The 17,202-nt window shown below is 39.1% G+C and overlaps 1 protein-coding gene across 1 annotated transcript in view; it reads left to right on the top strand.

Annotated features, from left to right (window-relative positions):
* The first annotated feature begins 13,929 nt into the window (after positions 1–13,929).
* COL19A1 (collagen type XIX alpha 1 chain) overlaps positions 13,930–17,202 on the top strand; it is a 184,830-nt gene continuing 181,557 nt past the window's right edge. Inside the window, exon 1 of the mRNA XM_042826945.1 lies at positions 13,930–14,044. Coding sequence (XP_042682879.1) covers positions 13,951–14,044 — 94 coding nt within the window. The 5' untranslated portion in view covers positions 13,930–13,950. The remainder of the gene's footprint in view (positions 14,045–17,202) is intronic.

Genomic DNA, 17,202 nt, shown 5'->3' on the forward strand with positions numbered 1-17,202 from the left:
GGAAGCCAAATCTGCAAGTCATTATTTCGTGAACTATTTCATTTCCACAGAAGTTTTAGAATAGCAATAACCTCAGGAGTTGGCTTGTAAGATGCGAGTGATTTTGTAATTAAGTATGTGGAGACTTTAAAGGAAATCTCTGTTGCTGTTCTCTTTAAAACTAAAATGTGTTGATCCAAATCTTAATATCTGTCTGTCAAGCTCTGTTACTGTTGTTGGCACCATTGCTTTCCAAAGCATTCAAGCCTGTTACTCAGTGCCATCATCAAAACCTCCATTTCTGTAGATACATATGACTACAGCAAACTCTTGATTTGCAGAGACTAACAAGGCATTTCACAATTCTTTTTTTTTTTTTTTTTTTTTTTTTTTTTCAGTCAATTACAAGTGGAAATCTGGAAATCTTGCCATGAAGAAGAGCTGAAAATAAGCACCTATGTGAGTTGAAAGTCAAATCAGTGTTGTTCATTATTTGCTACGTAAATATGTAGAGCAAATACAATTTTTAAAGAATTTGCTTTCTGTGTCACTGTACTTAATACATTAGAGATTTTTAAATACTTAAGGTCAATATCTTCAGCCTGGATAAGAGAAGTCTTCAGGACATAAAGTAGCCTTCCAGCATGTAGAAGAAGGTTATAAAAAAGACAAAGCTAAGCAGTTCAGTAGTATGTGGTAAGAGGATGACAGTTGGCATGAGCTGAAAAGAGAGGTTCTAAGTGAATTTAAGGGGAAACCTCCTCAACATGAGGACAGTATATCAGTGTAGCTAACTGCCTGGAGAGGTCATACTATCTTTTGTACTGTTGTCCCTCAGAAGCAAACACTGATTTCTGCACTCTGGTGATAGGACATCAGGGAACAGCACAGAGCTGCATTATGTGGGGGTTAGGGAGAGGTTTTTTGCTATAGGGTGGTGGGACTCTGGAACAGGCTTCCCAAGACAATGGTTACAGACTGAAGCTGCCAGAGCTCAAGAAGTGCTTAGACAGTGCTCTCAGATATAGGTTTGAATTTTGAGTGGTCTGTGATGAGCCAGGAGTTGGACTCCATGTTTCTTCTGACTTCTTTCCAGCTTGGGATCTTCTGTGATTCTCTGTCCTTGGAAGCTCTTAAGGTCAGAGATGTTCTGCAGCTATGTTAATTGTATCCTATGCTACCAAATAGTACTCACATTGACAAACTGCTCCCTTCCTCACCTAGTTTCATCAGTTGTTCATTTTTATTTTGCTTATAATATTGTCAGTTCATCTTTCACATACTTTGAATATTCTTCAAGGTGAAGATATTGTACAGTGTTATTAGTCATCTAGGAGGTATATATTTTTCACCTTGTTTTGCCCAGCACAAAGTACACTTGCTGATCTTTCAGAAATTATTTGTTTCATTTCTGTTCTCTTTTAAATAGCATACTCACTGTGTAAATACATTTAAACATTTTGTGTTGCATTGCAATTGAGTCATGGCCTGAACCACTGATTGAACCTCTGGGGAAAGGACCTGGTCAGCTCTGGGAGCACAGGTGAAGGCAATTCACCTGTGTGACAGGAAGGGGTGGAGCCTGGCTGCACCGCTTTTAAGGGCTGACTGCCACTGGGGAGGGAACTCTTCCTGGAGATCCCTCCTTGGTGAAGCTTTCCCCTACGAACTAGAATCTTCTGATATGGGTGAGCAGTCTTTCATTCCTTCGTAAGACCTCCCTGTTGTACCAGTCCTTCCATCGTCACACTTCTGTTGCAATCACTTTCCCATTGTATTGATCTGTCCAATTGCTACAGTTATGTAAGCATATAGATTGTAATTGTCATCTTTGCTTGAATGCAGTTCAGTTTTATACTGACAGCATTTGGATCACTTTTAAAGCCTTAGGTGTTGTAGATAATAGTACATACGTTTTATTCTATTTTGATATGAGTTTTGCTGACTCTTGGTGTAGTTATAACAATCAGTATGCTTTACAAACGTGTGTAAAATGTAAGCACCTTCTTTAAGCATACCTAAAATCCACAGGGTAGAATTTCAAATAAATCTATTAAAAGAATCAGTATTTTTGTTGTTAGTAACAATTTTTTCCTTTACAACAAGGACTCTAGATAAATTAATACTGGTTTTTGAGGGCCTCCAGAATCAGACTGTGTACAAGCCTTTGTACACCTACTAGTATGAGAGCAAGTTTGAATGGTACTAATGACTGATGGACTATGTTTCAAAATAAAGCAGTTAACAAGTTAGGCTGAAAGTGAAGACACTGCTAAGCAACTTCAAAAAACTTTGTCCTACTTTTCTCTTTCCAGATTTTCAATTTCAAAAAAAAGCTGTTGCATGTGGTTAGAACATTCCCTGAAAACTGGAGATTACTCAGCTGGCTTGCTGGAAAACTATTGCATTACTTCTAGATAAACATCATTAAACAGAGTGCAGTGCTTAGCTTCACTCAGCTGGAAAGCTGCAAGTAACTTGCCATTGACATGAAAATGATTGAGTAGGCAATAATGTTCATTTTTGTAGGGTGTCTGAGGTTGCGCAGGAAAAAGGTGATGCAGTGAAATTAAATGTGAGGTTACATGTGCAGAAACAAATACTGCAGGGCTGCACTTAGTGAGTGGCTTACAGCGTTTTGGAAAACTAACCCTTTGAAAGCTAATGATAGCTTCCAGCACACTGTGATAGCTTAAAAATAATAATAAAAAAAAGGCTTAGCAGAAAGAAATGCTAGATATCAGTAATGCAGTTGTGTTCCTACTTTGTATGGTATTCATGGTATAACTACGTCATTATGTTTGCTTCTGGCATCCAAGCATCCTGTATTTGATGTCAGTGAATTGGAATATTTTCAGGGAAAAAAAAAAAGCAGAACAAAATAAACAATCTTGCATTGTAGTAAACTAAAGACAAAGTAAAACCCCCTCAATCCTTTTTGATTATTCAGTAGAACATTTGGGGATAGCCTAAGTTTGTATATGGAAGTAAGGCTTATGCCTTTAAATATCACTACAGAATCATACTGTGATCCAAAACCTGAAGCACGGAGCTTCAGAAGAAGTTTGAGGGGTGGGGAAAAAAGTACATGTCAAAAAGAAAGAAAAATCCCATAAATACATTTAATGCAGCAGCTCATACTCTAGGAACATCCTAGAATCCTTGTAAATCCATATGGTTTAAAACTGGATCACATCTCTCTGAAGAAGGGAAGTTATCACTCATCTACAAGTACTGCATTTGTCAGAAATGACTGGATACCAATTAGGAGGCAAAATATTTTTGATGGAAAGTATAACACCAGGAAGAAAAGATGCCAAGTCAGGACCCCTAGATTCTTCTCTAGAAGTAATTTTGATTGCACAGATCTAGAAACTTCACTAGGACAAAGCTGGAACAGAGAGGAAATCACAAGAAACATGAAGGTGTAGTCAAGGAAGGCTTCGAGCAGCAAAAAGAGTGAAACCCAAGTTTTGGAGATAACAGTTCGGAGAAGAGATTTTGCAAGACCTGGAGGACCCTGAAATTTACATAATAGCTGAACACTGCAAGGTTTTCCAGAAAGATCTGTCCTGCAAAGATACGGTAGGCTATGAGTAAATTTGTTTTTGAACACTTTTATAAGTTTCACGTAATATGGTTGAGTTTCTTCTGTTTAAGGAGTTATTTCATTAAAATTTCTATCAAATCTTCTTTCAGATATTTCATCTTATACTTAGATGAATCCTGAGTAACATGCATGTAAATCCACCACATGAACTTGGCTGGTATGATCAGGTACAGAGACCATGGACATGGAAAAAATATTACTATCAATGGATTTTCAAGAACTGCTGAAAAAAATGGCGTTTCCTTTCTAGTGTTAGCTTTTCATAGTGTTTAGCTAAGTAACAGTAGTATTAGTAACAGCTAAACAAAGCATCAGTTAACCTGTACACAGCTGGTTAGATCACCAGGGATCTGTCTAGAGGTCTGAGTTCAAGAACTCCAGCAACCACTGTGGGAGAAGAATATAAGGAATCTACACACAATGGGGGTGGCAATGGTTGAGAAAGCAAAACAAGCCACATTAATATCATAATAATAGTATAGTATTCTCTTCACCTTATTTTTAATGACTGTTATAATATAGATGAGAAGCTCATGAACATAGCTTCTAAACAATGTTTTTCCTATCTCTGGGATGTAAAGTTATGTCATCATCATTATTATTCATCTTATGTTATTATTGCTAAATACAGCACAGACTAGGATCCACAAAAGTCTTTCTAGCAAGCACTATAATTCTGGCATATTTGTTTCTTACTGCCTTCTTTCTAAGGGTGACAGGAAATGTTAATAGTACTGTATGTTGAGATCCTGGCTTCACTGAAGTCTGCAGTCCTCCTAGAAGGTAGCAACAGCAACAAAAGAGACGTAGAAATTAAATGTGAATTTCTGTCACAGCTCCAGTTCATGGCAAGGCACAGATTGATATCAGTAAAGCCAATAATTCAATCTAAATAAAGGAAGTTATCAGTATTATCTTTAATCTGCAGTAGGACAGAAACATTTTGGTTAGGCTGACTTTCCTGTTCTCTTTTTCTCATTCTTTCCAGTGGGAATGTAGAACTTAACTGTGTGGCAATAGTCTCCTGCAGGTAATGGAGAAGAGAACAACTCAGTGCTGAGTAGGCAAATCTGAAAGCAGAAGGCAAGGTAATTAAAGGGACTAGTATCAGTTTTTGGGGAGAAGCAATAAGAAAGCAAATGTTGAAACTTCATTTCTAGAGGAGGCTTATCAAAGATGTTAAAAAAAATGCCTCACTGTAAGTTATCATATTGACTTTTGTTTTCAAGGTTTTGGAAATGAAATTGATAAAGCTATGATCAGTGGGCTTTTTTGTGTTGTTTTTAACAGTGAAGTGTCTTTCTTCTGTTTTCATGTTTTGTGGTTTTCCTCCTCATATCAGTGTTGACAAGTTTTCACTAAATGGCTGCTAAAGGTGCTTCTTGACTATCTCAAACTTATAAGGCATTTTAGCAAACAAGTAAACAGAAAGAAAAGGTATTTCTGTAATATTTGCAAGGAAAAATATGGCTTGATTTTGCTTGATTCTTTAGGCATCAAAAGCTTACTCCCCTTCACTACAGTAGTGTCTGTTTAATGCCTATGCCCAGTTATGTGTGTATAATTAACCATATACTATGTCCCTGATATCTCAATTTGTTATTAAAGGGGAAAAAATAAAGGATCCTAAAATTGCTGACATCTAAAGAACAGCTGTGTTGCATGATAATCTGCCCCAAAAGAGAGAGTGTGTCTGATGTAATCAAAATTAGCTTATTTTTTTACTCTCTTCGTCAAAGAGATGGAAAGAAATTCAATCCAACCCATTTGGCTACTCAGTGTGAAAGAGACTCTGCTGTCTGAACAATAGCTCCTATTCCTTTGATAATTTATTGCCTCGGCTCCTGACTGTCATACTAACCAATACATGATGCATAGAAAGATTACAAATCATTAAATAATTTAGATTTTTTTAGACGTATTAGGTCTATCTTAAATATTAATGACAATCAAATACCCTGGATGTCTTATTAGCCTTTGGAAAACAACAAGAAAATTGAAGTGATATGTAAATGAGGAATTGGGTGTGTGTAGGTGAGCATTTGGATTTTCAGTAAGGAGCCAAAACAGCTGCCAAAGAAATGCAGAGAGAAAACTTACTAATAAAATAGTCAAATACTTATATAGTGATACAGCAACAACAAAATAAATAATTTTCATTCAATTCCGATGGTATTGATAAGCCAATAAAAAAGAAAGGAAAAAAAAGTACTGGAGTTGTATTACATGCAGTGTTTAGTGCTATCTGGTCCTAATGTATTTCAGATTATAATATATAAAAATATGAAAGAAAAAGCTATTCTTAATATATCGCTGATACTTAATAATGGTGAATGTCTGTAGCTTTATCACATAATTTGTAAAGTTTTCATAACTATTTCAGAAACAAATTTTGGCACATACTGCTCAGTGCGGTGGTACAAAACATTTAGTGGAGTTATTCCAACTTGAAATAGGTTTGATTTGTAGAATTCAGTACGACATTAGTTCAGTCTGAACAAGCTAAGAGAAACAACACTAAGAATAGCAGTGCTAAAATAGTTAGGTCCTTAATTTGTTAAAAGGCGTAGTTCATCTTTTTGTGGATAGATAAATAGTTGCTTATGACCACACTGCCATGATACAAACAGCTTGCCATGCATTCTGTTGTTTTATGGGCTCCACAAAGAAACAGGCAATGAAAAATAATCTGAACACTTGAAACTGTTTTTTTTGTTGTTGTTGTTCTTTCTTTCATATTTAATCCACTCTAGTTGTACCAGAGGAAGCATATGCATGTTGCTGGTGTCTGTATTGCATAAGAAACAAGCATGCGTGCAGTCAAACAACTGACCAGGGATGACAAAAGCAGAAAAGTGGTTTTCCAAAACAAACCAAATGTAAACCACATCATGTAGCTTGTTTTAGTGTGGAGTACCTATGAAGGCTTTAAAAACCACTTCTCAATTGAAAACATGAAGACCGGGTTTTAGACAGCTGTGTTGGACATTACAGATTTGGACTCAGTATTTCCATATGAATATGCTGAAATCCTATGTGCCAGCTATAAAGCTGTGAAATGTGCTAATTTAAATTGTCATAATGCAAATGTTAGAAAAAGGAAGGTAAAGAACAACAACAAAAAGTATCAGCTGAATTTAAGTTTCTATAAACCAACCAATTAGTCTCATAGGCTTACAGGGCAACTTCATTTTAGGCAAAGATAGGGCCAGAAGTCTGTACTTCCTTTTTTTTTTTTTTTTTGTTTGTTTGTTTTAAACTTCAGGAAGATGAAGTATAGATAACCCAAGAAATGTCAGGTAAAATTCCATTTTGACATTAAACAAATGTCTGTGCAATTTCTAGTTTCGCTATTAGACATTGCCTCACACTGTTTTGTCCTTTCAGTCAGGCTATCTTTACATAGTTGTATTTAAATATAAAATATTGCATTGAAAAATGAAATTATTTTAGGTCATGTGATCAGTGATTTCAATTTTTTCAGAAAAAACTTCTATAAATTTGCCTGTGCAAGACTGACGTGTGACGACCATTTTTTATTCTATTATCTGCAATCATACTAATGTGCAAGATTCTGAATTCATGCAGAGCAGTTTACCATTGTTGTTTAGATGCACAGTTTCAGTACTGTAAGGAAACAAAGCAATAAAATTACAATTATTCGTATTTAGTGCTGAATAGGAGGGCACAAGAATCTGGAAAGTCAAAATAAGATCTGTTTACTTTGCCTTTCATCTAGGAGGATTTCTCAGGATTTAAACATTATATATTTAACCCAGTATTTTAGAGATTCATTAAGCTTGTCTCCCTAAAACTATCTAGCTATGATCTCAGATGTTAAAGAACTCTCAATTCAATAGCATGTAAAGGCTGCAGCCAGAAGCAAGACAGAAGTACAAGCCCAAAAGTCTAGCTGTTATGTGCCCTCTAAAATAACCTACTGACCTATACACATTGCAAGTCAACATCCTACGTCATGCTGTATATAAATGTATTTTTGGGAGCTGGGGAACTTGTGCACTCATGGAAAACATGGAAAATGACAATCGAAAGTAGGAATCTCACGGAATCTTTTATTTCATGACTATTTGTGTATTTCTACTCTGCAATTCATGGAAATTTTGCTGTTCATTAGGAATGCAAACTAACCATTAGCTCCTAGAATGGCCAGCATTTACATACACAGAAGGTTCTTAAAGCAAACCTAGCTGTATAGTGTATCAAGTGTAGCATTAGCATCAGTCTCTAAATGTTTTATTTTTGGCACTTTGAATGTGGTTTGGACACGATGGATTAATTTAATTTTGGAGCAAGGCCAAGCAATTCAGCATTTTGATGAAGCTTGGATTAGCCAGGAACTGCTCTGGTTTCTTCCCTTTCCTGATAAGTGGAATCTAGATATACCTTGTTGATTATTGAACTTAATCTTGATAGTTAGTTGTTGACTCCACATTGGCACTGGAACTAATTATGCTCTAACAACTCAAAGTAACATCTTGCAACTACTTAGTGAGGAAATATTTTCACATGCAAAATTATTCAAATGCATTTACAATCCATGGCTTTCTCAGTTACAGTCTATAATTATTGGAATAGTGGTATCTGACAATGATATATACTAAATAATATATTGAATTACAAAAACTTACAGTAGAAAAATGACCTTAGGCCAAAAATACAAAATCTATCAAAGGTAACTGTGTTGCTGAGATGGTATCAGCCTGTTTTCAGAGAGTACATCTTGAGGCCCTGCTTGTCTGTGTGACAGGGAAGGCAGCTTTTAGGAATGTACAAAGTTTCATGTAATGAATTGTTTTCACCCAAATCTTTTCAGTATGAATAATTATGGCTTGACATGTCTCCAAATCTATTTGGGATGTGTTAAAACTACAGGGCCAGATTCTTAAAGACAAAGAACTCAAACAGTTTTAAGCCCTGCTTGCTCAGGCATTCATTAGAAACCTTCATCTCTTCTCATGTGATGTTGCTCAATTTGCCAGAACTTGAAATACAGGATACAGATACTTCAGGACTCAAACTCTCTGTCAGTGGAGAACAAGGTGAAGAAAAAGAATGCTTAAACTGAATAAACTAAATCTGCTGGAAGGAGTAAAAATAAATAAAATATAATCCATTCATAAAAAAAAAAAAAAAAAAAAAAAAGCCTGTAGGTAGAATATGTAGTTTTCTAAATAACCATAACAGAAAGCAAGGCCTTGTGTCAGGCGCACAAGATGGTGACACTTGACATTTGGTCTTATGCATGAGTTTATCTTCACTGCAGAAGTTACAAACAAATTCAAGAATGAACATTTTAATAGTTTCAATGCAATGTAGCTGTCGTGACTGATTGGCAAACCTTGCAAAGGGCAGAAAGGTTCATCTTGCAAGGAACTTGTGGGTTTAAAAAACAAAGGAGGAAAAAAACCCGAAAAATAGTGCAATAAAGCAGAGGCTCAAATTAATATTTTTAGAAACCTTTTCAAGTGGAGTACTCCTGTTTTCAGAATTGTCAGAGCTTTAGGCTTCATTCCTGCATATGTGTTGTCACAAGCAGCACAAGTTAAAAATGTGGGTCTAACAAGATGGAGACAAATCTGTTAGCACCAAACAGACAAGAATGAGCTATGTGACTTGGCTCTTTTGGATATCTAAGAGTGCCCAAAAAGAAACAAAAGCTGAAAGTGACTGTCAGCAGTAGAGAAAAGTTTTCTGGAACAAATACGTCTGTCCCCACGTTCCTCTACCCCAATTCTCCCTCCCTTCCCCTGCATCTTGCCTGCAGCTGCACTTCTAGTTAAAGCTGTTCAGTGAAGCAGCTCACTCTCAGCACAGGAGGTGGAATGTGCTCTACACTGCTGTGCTAAGTATGGTATCAAACTTAGGCTCTCTCTTTTGGTCTATTTGCCTTGGCTCTTGTCTGTACCTGGGACTGATCCTGTCTTCTGTAAGCCAGTGAGAGTTTCAGCTAAGCAGAGCTGTCTAGAAATTGTGTTGCTACACAGGTAGCATAGCAGAGCATCCCTTTGCTACGATGTTTCAGATCACATTCTCTCATCAACTATTTTCTGTGCTTGCTCTGAACAGAGAGAAGAACTAGCTATAGACAGTGTTTTCTGTGCAGTTCACCATCAACTTTGCAGGTGAACTTGGTTCACGCTTTTAATCTGTGCATGAGAACAAAGTTTTGTGAGTTGCAGCTTGGCTTCTTGTATTGCAGGAGAGAGAGATCTCTTTTGGTTCCGAACAGAGTTCTGTAAGCAGCAAGATTTTTGTTGATCCCAATTTTTATATCACTGGTCATTCAGGACTGTTTCTGTCAGTATGAAGTATTCTCTGTAAATACATACAGTTACTGTCTCCAATGCCCAAATCCTCCTTAACCAGTATAAATCAGAGTAATTCTTTTGATTTACATGAACTGGCATAATCTCATTTAGCTGAAAATCTGGGCCAGAGTACAGGAAGCAGTATTAGTCAGGGAACATTACAATAGGTTCTAATTCTTCTTCTTCTTAATACTTTCATAATGATGTGGAGTGTTTTGAAGTTGACATAGTCCAAATAAGGTATTTCTGATTTTATGTTTGGAGCGTCTCTGGCTCGTTAAGTGGAACAATAAGTGGAACAATGTCCTTGATTAAGGGGTTATGTTTCATTATTACTTCACAAGCAATGAAAACTAAGCTAGAATTTGAAGTTTTGAGTAATACTAAAGCTCCGAGGAGCAAAAGTTTCCTTAAGAGATGAACAGATTGTATGTGCAAGTATTGCACAACCAGATAGCTTACCTAATTTAGGATATAAATCATTGAGATTAATAACGTTATAAGAGCTGGATTCATATATTCAGGGTATGTAAAATGAAGTAAAGAAAAAGGATTTCAAGAATCTTAATAACTTGAAAGAGCAATGGGAAATGCATTTCTATTCAAATAAAAAATGATAATGCCTTTCACTGGGAGCTGAGCTTTTACAATGGGTCTTTCAACGAGGGATCTCAAAACTCTTTTTGAAACATTGAATTAGGTCTTGACACTGCAGCCTTTATCAAATGAGCAGTCGCAAAGCGAAGGAAATGCTCAGCTGGTTTTGCAACTGACGGCTGGGAGCTGGAGCCTTGCCCTGCGAGGTGGTATAGATTTGCTTTCCATAATTTTCAGAAGGAAATGAAGGAGTAAGTGAAAAGTGTGATGTACACGAAGTCACAGTACCAACCTAGCAAAGTTCTGGATTCAAAACCTTACAAGGCACACGTAGGCTGCAATTTCATCTTTCTCTTCTGATGCTATGTTGAAAAGGACAACTGCTTTGAAATTTAAACCAAAAAGAGATATTCATGACTTTCTGTGTGGTTTGTCATCCTGACGCACTGTCTTTGTTGGAATGCTGGTGAAAATCTGCTGGAAGGAAAAGGCGAAAAAGTTAACCATTAAAGTCTGCTGACCATAAAACCAGCTGATCTAAACTGATGTTCACTACCCTTCATTCAGTAGACACCACCTTTCTTTTTTTGTCCTGTCAAAACGATTCCAATAGGAGATAATGTCCTGAATATATATAAATGATATATGCTTATATAAGCTCTGAATTTGTGTTCTGTGTATGTATATCTTGTCACTTTATTTTTTTATCCCTCTGTCTGGTTTACATTCATGAAATGCAATAAAGAAAACTGCCACAAGCACACAGAGCTGAGAAAAGTACAGTTTGGCATATGCAGGGGCAGTGCTCAATGTCACTGCTTTATTGTAGACAGATGATAGTGCAGTGAGAGAACATTCTGATTTGTAAATGATGGCTTTAGAAAGGCAGGACAAATGCCAGTAATCTGCTGCGTTTTGCAGCATCAGTGCCGTAAATAGGCATGCTCTCGTGGTTGAACAAATTTTAAATTTATGGTAAGTATAAGCACACGTCATTAATTTTATATAGTTTAAGTGATAATAGCCAGCCTCTGCCAGCATGCTAATGTATGTAATCTGTTCTTTACAGCCCAAAGCCAGACACTCTTTTATTTGCGTGCTCATACTTCGGTAAATTAATTTACACAGAACTGAAGGGGAGGGGGTAGAAAGAAAACATTTTTCGTGCTGTCGCTGCCCCTCGGATATCCGATTGTGTAAAGCGTGTGTCGGGTGGCCGTGCGTCCTGTCCCGCTGCTCCGAGCGGAGTGGGAGGGTCACGCTGCGTGTGACTGATAAGGGCAGCGCTGCATCCCCTCACCGCGCTCCGGAGACGCTCCGCAACTCCTCGGCACGCAGCAGCACGGGCATGTCTGTACTACTGGGGGACGAGTTGGAATAGAAACTAAAGGTAAGTGGCTCGCTATTCGCAATGAGTTGTCTGAACAACTTACCTATGCGCGCACGCTTCAGTATTCCTCTTTTGGTGCTCGTGCAGAATTGTTAGCTAAGTTTGCTGGTGATTTAGTCATATTAACTACATCCAATAGAAACGCGCACAGTAAGCGTTTAACGTGCTGTTATCAGCCTGAGCTGTAGGGGTGCCTGTGGGCGATTACAGATGCATGCTAATGAAAGCAGTCCCGGTACATTTGTAGTAATTTACGAAAAAAAAAAATAAAACCGTTGTAATTCGGCACAGTACTATATATAAACCATGCGGGTACGTATTTACATTTTTCAGCCTGTTAGTGTACGTTGTTCTGATCTGTGCTCGCATGGGGCGGCCTGCATCCCGGTACCGGTACCGTCCCCACCAACAGCGGCACGTGCGGAGGGCACGGCAAACCTACAGGAGGGCAGCGCTGCCGGGCAGCCTCGGGGCTCCTCGGCTGCCATCGCCGGGAGCACCGCGCAGCGCCAGCGGGCCCACCCCGCCGGGGAGCGGAGCGCCGCCCGCCGCCGGGCCGCCTTCCACCTGCCCGCCCCTCGCCGCCGCCGAACAGGAGCGTCGCGGGCCCGGCCGCCGCCCGGAGCTGCCCGCGGGGCGGCGCGGCGGGACCGGCTCCGGCCGCCAGGCGCGGTGCCCTGCGCGGGACGGGGCGAGCGAGAGCCGCCGCTCGCATGCCGGCACCCGGCACCGTGCGCCGCTCGCACCTGGCGGGGCCGGGGGCCCGGCGGCAGAGGGCTCTCTCGTGCAGCGGGGGCGCCGCGCCACCTTCTCCGGCGGCCCGAGCGTGCTGCTGGCGGCGCTCGGGGGAGGAAGCGTCGGCGGATGCCTGCCCCGTCGCTGATCGGACCGGACGAACGGGCAGATTCCGGGCCGAACACCGGCGGGGCTGAAGGAGGGACGGTGAAGGGGCGGGTGGAGGCTGCCCGGTGCCGCGCCGGGCCCACCTCGCCGCGGCGTCGGTCAACCCCTGGCCGCACGCCCCCTGTGTCCGCCCGTTCGTGAGTTCGTGAGGTGTGCCGAAACCAACTCCTTCAGCCGAACCCAACTTCGTCCAAGAGAAACTGAATCGCCGTCGCGTTGCAGTTTGAGCTGCAGGAAGCTCGTCCTGCAGCCTCAGGTGTGCTCGCCGTGTGAAGAGGGAGCGGGTGGCCAAGCGCGGAGCTGCGGGGGGTGAGCGTGAGGTAGCAACCTGCAGGAGCCCTCCAGAGAACGAGGGCTGGCACCGCAGCTCCGTGATCATAAAGCAGGTGCGGGAAATTAACTGATAATGATGCTTGAAGCGTGCTCACAGTGCTGCTGTTGAGGAGGCTGGGAAAGTTAATGGCGGGGTGGTCAGTGTCAGCACATGTGGCTGAGAGTGGTTCTGCTGAGGGGTCTCGCAAAGATAATTCTGAAGTATACGTATAGGATTTGCTTTTCTTAATACAAGTTGTGGTTAAAAGAGTATTTGTCACTTTCTGTGTTTTATTGGATTCATATGTTTCTAGAAGTTAGTTGGCTTGGAGAAAAGCTGATATGTGCAGGGCCTGAAGGACGAGTTGTTATAGCTGGATTGTGCTTCTGTGGTGCTTAACCTGTGAACTCAGCACAGGTAGTGCCAGGCACCTGGGTGCTCTGTGCCAAGGAGAAGCATCATATTTCTGTTTGTTTGCACATGCAGGTGTAACACGTTGTCCTTGTTCAGTGTGATGGTTGGGTGCTCAGCAGCTCTTGGCAGCACAGTAACACCGGTTACGTTAGGGTATTTAAAACTGAGATCTCAGGGGAAAAGTAAAACTGGTCATTACTAATAATAATTGCCTTCACAGCGAGAACTGAAAGAATATTTCTAAATTTACTTCAGTCTATTTTTATAGCTCCTCAAAATAGATAAATCATATGCTTTGTATATGACTAGTGGTTTACCCTTTTCCTTACAGTTCGAGAGAAGCAGAGATTGTTCTGAATATGTTTATCTTCTGTTTCAGATTTGTGGCTGATTGTTCACATGTGTCCGGGGGGAGATGAAGTGCATTGGATCCTGCACAGTTTGGCTTTGCATGGCAATCATCCTGCTCCTCCCTGCTTCTACTGCTGTGGCTGTCAGTGACCAGACAGGTACTCCTATTTTTCTTTCACATCACTGCCCAAAGGCATAAATTCTGATACTCAGCCTGTAGACAAATAAGAACAATACATGGGAAATTAAATACAAACAAACAAATCTAGAAAAGATGTTTTTTTTTTGTTTTTTTTTGTTTTTTGTTTTTTTTTTTTTTTTTAAACAATTCTTTGTGACAATGTATAAATTTGAAGCAGTTCAAAAGCAGTCTTTCTGTTTCAGATGCTTGAAAGATTCACATTTGGAAGCAGTTGTACTTCCTAAAAGTTGTTTTTTTTTTCTTTATTTTTTTTAAATTAACTTACTATAGAAAGCAAGATTCTAAATCAGGGCTTGCAAAACTTATGTGAACAAAATCATGTGGCTTTATTGTAGATAAGTGGTTACACTGATCTAAACAACCTAATGCTCATGTTAACCTAGCCTAAAGTTAATCCTCAAACCATGTCATGTGCTTCATAGACATACAGTGAGACAAGATCTTGTACCTAAGAAAGGGAACAGTGGGGAAGAAGAATATAATTAAATTGTTTACTGTAAAAGCTGTTGCCCATCTTCTGCAAATACTCTCATGCTTCTCCACTTTCCTCTCTCTCTCTCACTGTCCACATTATCTTGTTCTGCTACACTCCTACTTCACCACGCTTGGTGAAGCGTCAAATTCTGTTTGAAAAGCACATTGTGTGTGGAATTGTCAGTTTTCTAGAAGTGCTCAGCATAACATATACCTTAACTTTCTAGAATTTTCCTTCAGTTATTGGGAAGGAGAATGTATTAGTTACTATTTAGACTGAGATTAAAAGTTACTGTTTCTTTTGCAGAAGATGAAATGTATTTGTAGTAATGCTGGTGGAAGATAATAGGATCTGTATATACACAGTAGCTTTGTATTTCTGCAACACCTTTGAAACTCATGCTTTAATAATGTATAAGTCAGTTTCTAGCATAATAATCACATTATTTTTCCAGTAAACAATAAATACTACCACTCATTAACTATTAAATGTGATGTGTAGGCTTCGGACTCCAGTAATGCATTGTGAAGAATCTGAATATAACTTTAAGTTATATTCACTTTTTGTGTTAGAGTCACTTTTTGCCTTCTGTGTTTAGGGCAGCAAAGCTAAATTCTTCAGCAGTAAGTTATTCTTAACCCCTGAAAGAGAGTGAGAATGGCCACATGATTTTCCTTTTTGATCATATGCAAGAGTCATAGGTTGTCTTCTCTTTTGTTGCTACCTAGTGCATTACAGAAGGGAAGTTTTACATAAGAGTAGAAGAAAATGAGCACACAGTGCTCCCTAATGATGTAAATAGATACATTTGCAACGTTTTTTTTTCTAATGAAAAGATATCTCAGGAAAAAGTAAGCCTTTCATACAAGTTGTGACAGATAAGCTGAACCACTTGTGAACAGTAAATCTGAACTAGGTTCTAAGTTTGTTTTTGTAAAGCTAGAAGGGAGGTGGAAATTTAGCCTAACCTGATGGCTAGAAATTGATAAAGTGTAGGTCCAATAAAACTTCACTGTTGTGAAGAAGAGGGGGTGAACCTCTCCTGAGAACAACTAAATGTGTACAACTGAGAGAGGCTTCTGCAGGATGAGGTGATACGTGCAGATGGTGAAGAATAACGAGTAGATAGCTGCCAGCATGTGTGGGTCTGCCAACAGCAGGGAATAAACTTTGAGTGAAGCTTTAAGGTGATAACAGGAAAAAGACTTCGGTAGAGGCTGAAAAGTGTAGAAAACATACAGAAGGAAATGTAAGTTACAGACCAGAAAGCAGAAGATGAGAAACAATAGCCTTTGCAAAGCCAGTGGTAAAGGGTGCTGGTGCATTTGCTGATTGTTGTTAAATCTGCATCATTCAGTGGAACTCAGTATTTTGTGTTGCAAAACTCTTTTGAGTCCTTCAAATTGGTTGTGTGCATATTTGAAGAAGAGAGAAATATCCAATCTCCTCTATTTCTTAATTTCACTCATCAACCAACTCTTGGGCCTTCATTCTCTCCCATGTACCAGTTCTGAATGGATTTGCTTCTATCCTTCAGGACCTGCCCAGGTTTCTTCTTTTTCCTGCAGTGTATGCATAACGTTTGTTTCTCACTAGGCTAATGTGAATGTGTTTTTCTTTTCTGGCAAAGCTCATTTAGGTAGATATTTGGATTATTGTGTTTGTATTCTAAAATTTCTTTCTGGATCATCCTGAATCTAATGGATAGTCTTCAGAATGAGGAAAAACTAACCTTGATTTGAAGAGAGGGAAAAAAATAAGTACATTTATGGAAGGAAAACTCCTGCAAGAGAAAGGATCAATTTGTATATACACATAGGAAAGAGACTGCTGAGAAGGCATTCTGAATCTACTGTGGGACTTGTCGATTTGATACTTTGTTGAATAAATACTAGCATTGGAAAAAGCATCAGAGCGGGTCTTCTTGGAGTGGTTCTCCTTAGGCTCTAAGCAAGGATTTCTGTCAGTTTTTACTTTTCAGAAGCTTTGGTGTGCCAATCATTCATCAGAAGAAAGCACTTAATACATTCCAATGATAGAATATGGTGAACTGAAGGTAAAGGATTCCACAGTCTGCTTTGTTAACTGACTTCAGGAGTATTTTCATAACATAAAGTTTTTATTGTTGGGAGTTCTTGGCTTGAGCTCTTTTTGGAATGACACGTGAAGTTCTAATCTGATCATTCCTAAATGCTCCATATTGAGAATATTAATGCTCTGTCTCATTCCCAAATCATTGTTGCTTTTTCAGCTTTCTTTTATAATCAATCCTTTTTAAAGTCACTTGGTAACCCATGAAAAATGTAGCATAAATAAAGTCTTGGGACTGCCAGTCATGGTGAATTTCCATTGCCTTTTGACATGGAATGTGTTGTCAAATCTATTGGCTCTAGATCATAATTTCAGATAGGCAATTTAACCCAAATACAGTGAATGGTTTCAGGCATGCAAATTGGTTCAGCTTTTCAGTTTTCATATTTTAGTGCAGCTAGATAATTCTTAAAATCAAGATAAAGTCTCTGTAGTCACTCTCATATGAAATGTGTTCATATTCTTAATACCATGAGTGTTTAAACTCTTAGACTGAATGTTTAAAGTTTGATTCACAACCTACTGTCAGCGTTGCAGAGTTTAAATGA

The sequence above is a fragment of the Centrocercus urophasianus genome, unplaced genomic scaffold (genome assembly GCF_019232065.1).
Source record: "Centrocercus urophasianus isolate 14NV4802_14NV808 unplaced genomic scaffold, USGS_Curo_1.0 seq_10, whole genome shotgun sequence".
NCBI lineage: Eukaryota > Metazoa > Chordata > Aves > Galliformes > Phasianidae > Centrocercus > Centrocercus urophasianus.